This window comes from Gorilla gorilla, chromosome 4, assembly GCF_029281585.2.
Source record: "Gorilla gorilla gorilla isolate KB3781 chromosome 4, NHGRI_mGorGor1-v2.1_pri, whole genome shotgun sequence".
NCBI classification, from domain to species: Eukaryota; Metazoa; Chordata; class Mammalia; order Primates; family Hominidae; genus Gorilla; species Gorilla gorilla.
In genome coordinates this window covers 34312943-34315154 of record NC_073228.2, presented here as the reverse complement: position 1 = coordinate 34315154, position 2212 = coordinate 34312943, and the positions used below count along the sequence as shown (strand labels likewise).

Below are 2212 nucleotides of genomic sequence, written 5' to 3'. Positions count from 1 at the left end.
CTATTGGATGGGTATTACAATTAACCATGGGTCACGGGGTCCTTTTGGGAAGCGCAGCTTGGGAGTTCCAGATGTTTAAATCTTATTTGGAGAGATTCTATGACAGAAGGAAGAGGGAGAGTGAGACTGCCACAGAAGATCAGAGGATATGGAATCTGCTGTAAGCCCAGAACTGGAAATACAGACTTGACTTTCTGTTCAGCCACTGGCTCTGGTCTCCAGGCACCTCTCTTCTGCTGTTTAGAGGAGAATCCCTGCTGCATGGCAGCATTTGGGTAGCCAGAGAGAAGATATATGAATTGATGAAGTAGAAGACTAATTGGAAATAAAAGGTATAGTGTCAGCTAATGAACTCCCAAGTCACCCATGTGACAACCTCAGCCTTCCAGAAGAACACGTCCATGAACAGCCTGAAGTGGTTCCAAAACTGGGGAGCAGAGAAGGATGCAGCAGGATGCAAATGAGCACAGCTTACCTGGACTTAAACCATGGCCCTGCCACTTACTAGTGTGCAGACCTTGGGTACTGGACTTGCCTTCCTGCGGCCAGTCTCCCAGTGTGAACCATGGAAAATCAACACTCACCTCCAAGGTGCCTATGGAAGTAAGTGGGATGGTATGTGTGTGTTACCTGATAAATGGCCAGGCACTGTGACAATAATTCATGCTCCATGGATCGAACACAGAAATCAGTTTCCCCACTTCCTAGTCCCATCTCAGAGGTGTTACATTATCGGTTGCTAAAGCTCAGTGAGTTCCACCCACACAGTCCCAATAAGCTCTGTCATTCCGATTGGCCAGTCTGCAGTCTAAATGGAAAGGAAGTAGAGGTAGAAAGAGGCAGCAAAGAAAAGTGAGATGTGACAGTCTAAGAGTAAAGGCAGACAGAAAGACCATACAGACAAGGGTTAGAATACTAAAAACAGAGCAATCTGGGGTAGTGTTAGTGCACGGGCAAGCAGTCCGACCCCTCTGGGGAGATCATGTGTTACGTGTTGTGGTATCAGTTGACCACGTGTTAAGTCTCAAATCATGAAAGCCTCGAATCATTCAAAAAAAAAAAAAAGGTGAATGTTCAACACAATCAGTTTAAGAATATACTATACAAATAAAGAGGTATACATTGAGCCATAGTACCATTACAAACAGGAAAACAGTTCAAGTGAAAGTTACAGGGGCCTGACTCAGTACTGGGGTGCCTCCTTCCTTTAGAATGCTGGATAAATGGAATTTCACCAAAAAAACATATTGAAGTCTTTTTGCCTCTCAGCAAGGTGTTATTTAGGTAGAAGGAAAGCAATGGAAATGAGGAAGGGAAAGCAAGGGGGTGGGGACTTGGGGTTTCTCCTTCCGTTAAAAAAAAAAATCTTCAACTTGGTGCTTGGCTAGTGCCACCCACGAGGCTCAGTCAGCCTGGCTCTTCTTGGTGGCACGCAGGGCGTCACGACCCCTGTCCAGCAGCAGGTCCTCCAGCCGCTTGCAGTGCTCCCGGAGCTGTTTCTCGCGCGGCAACAGGAAGGTGAGAACCTTGTTGCGCACGATGCCACGGTCCTCCTCCTCCCTTAGCCGCTGCCTCACGCGAGCCGCCTGCTCCTCCTGTTGCACCAGGGCTCCATTCATCTCGCAGAAGGCGTCTTCAAGGTAATGAATGGACTTCAATGCCTCTTTCTTAAAGTCCTCCAGTTCCCGTTGCACCCCGGCCACCTTCTGCTGCAGGATCTCCAAGTCAGCGGGTGGTGGGAGGCAGGAGGGCCATGACTGGGACAAGGAAAAGTCTCCAGACTGGAGGCCACTCTCTACCATTTTCTTCCCCTGTAGGGTATTCACCGTCATGAGAATGGACCCAGCCTGGTAGAGGGGTTCCATTTTCTCTTCTACGTTGGACAGAGAGGAAGCCAAGAGACCAACCAGGTCAATAAATATTTTTGGCTAGAGACACGATCATTTGGAGTGGAGAAACCCTAGAATTGTGACATCAGGGCCCCTTCAGCCAACCAGAAAGAAAGCCACAATCCATTCATTTGCATATTGTAGCTTCCTTGGTTGGTTACCTAGAGCTTTGTCTGTTTATCTGACCAAGTTGCCCTCCTGAGATGTGGATCCTTAACTCATCACCCTTCTAGAACCAGAACTGAAGTTCTTCTTTAACCTAAGGAACAAACCAAGTCCCAGAGCAGGGAAGTAAACTGGCCAGAGCAAGGCAGGCCAGGCCA

At 48.1% G+C, this 2212-nt stretch overlaps 1 protein-coding gene across 1 annotated transcript; it reads right to left on the bottom strand.

Annotated features, from left to right (window-relative positions):
• Nucleotides 1-1247: 1247 nt before the first annotated feature.
• On the bottom strand, nt 1248-1980 carry CCDC182 (coiled-coil domain containing 182). Its single transcript, XM_019026584.3, has one exon. It carries the CDS (start codon nt 1863-1865, stop codon nt 1404-1406), a length of 462 nt encoding a protein of 153 aa, XP_018882129.1. The 5' UTR covers nt 1866-1980; the 3' UTR covers nt 1248-1403.
• Nucleotides 1981-2212: the final 232 nt, after the last annotated feature.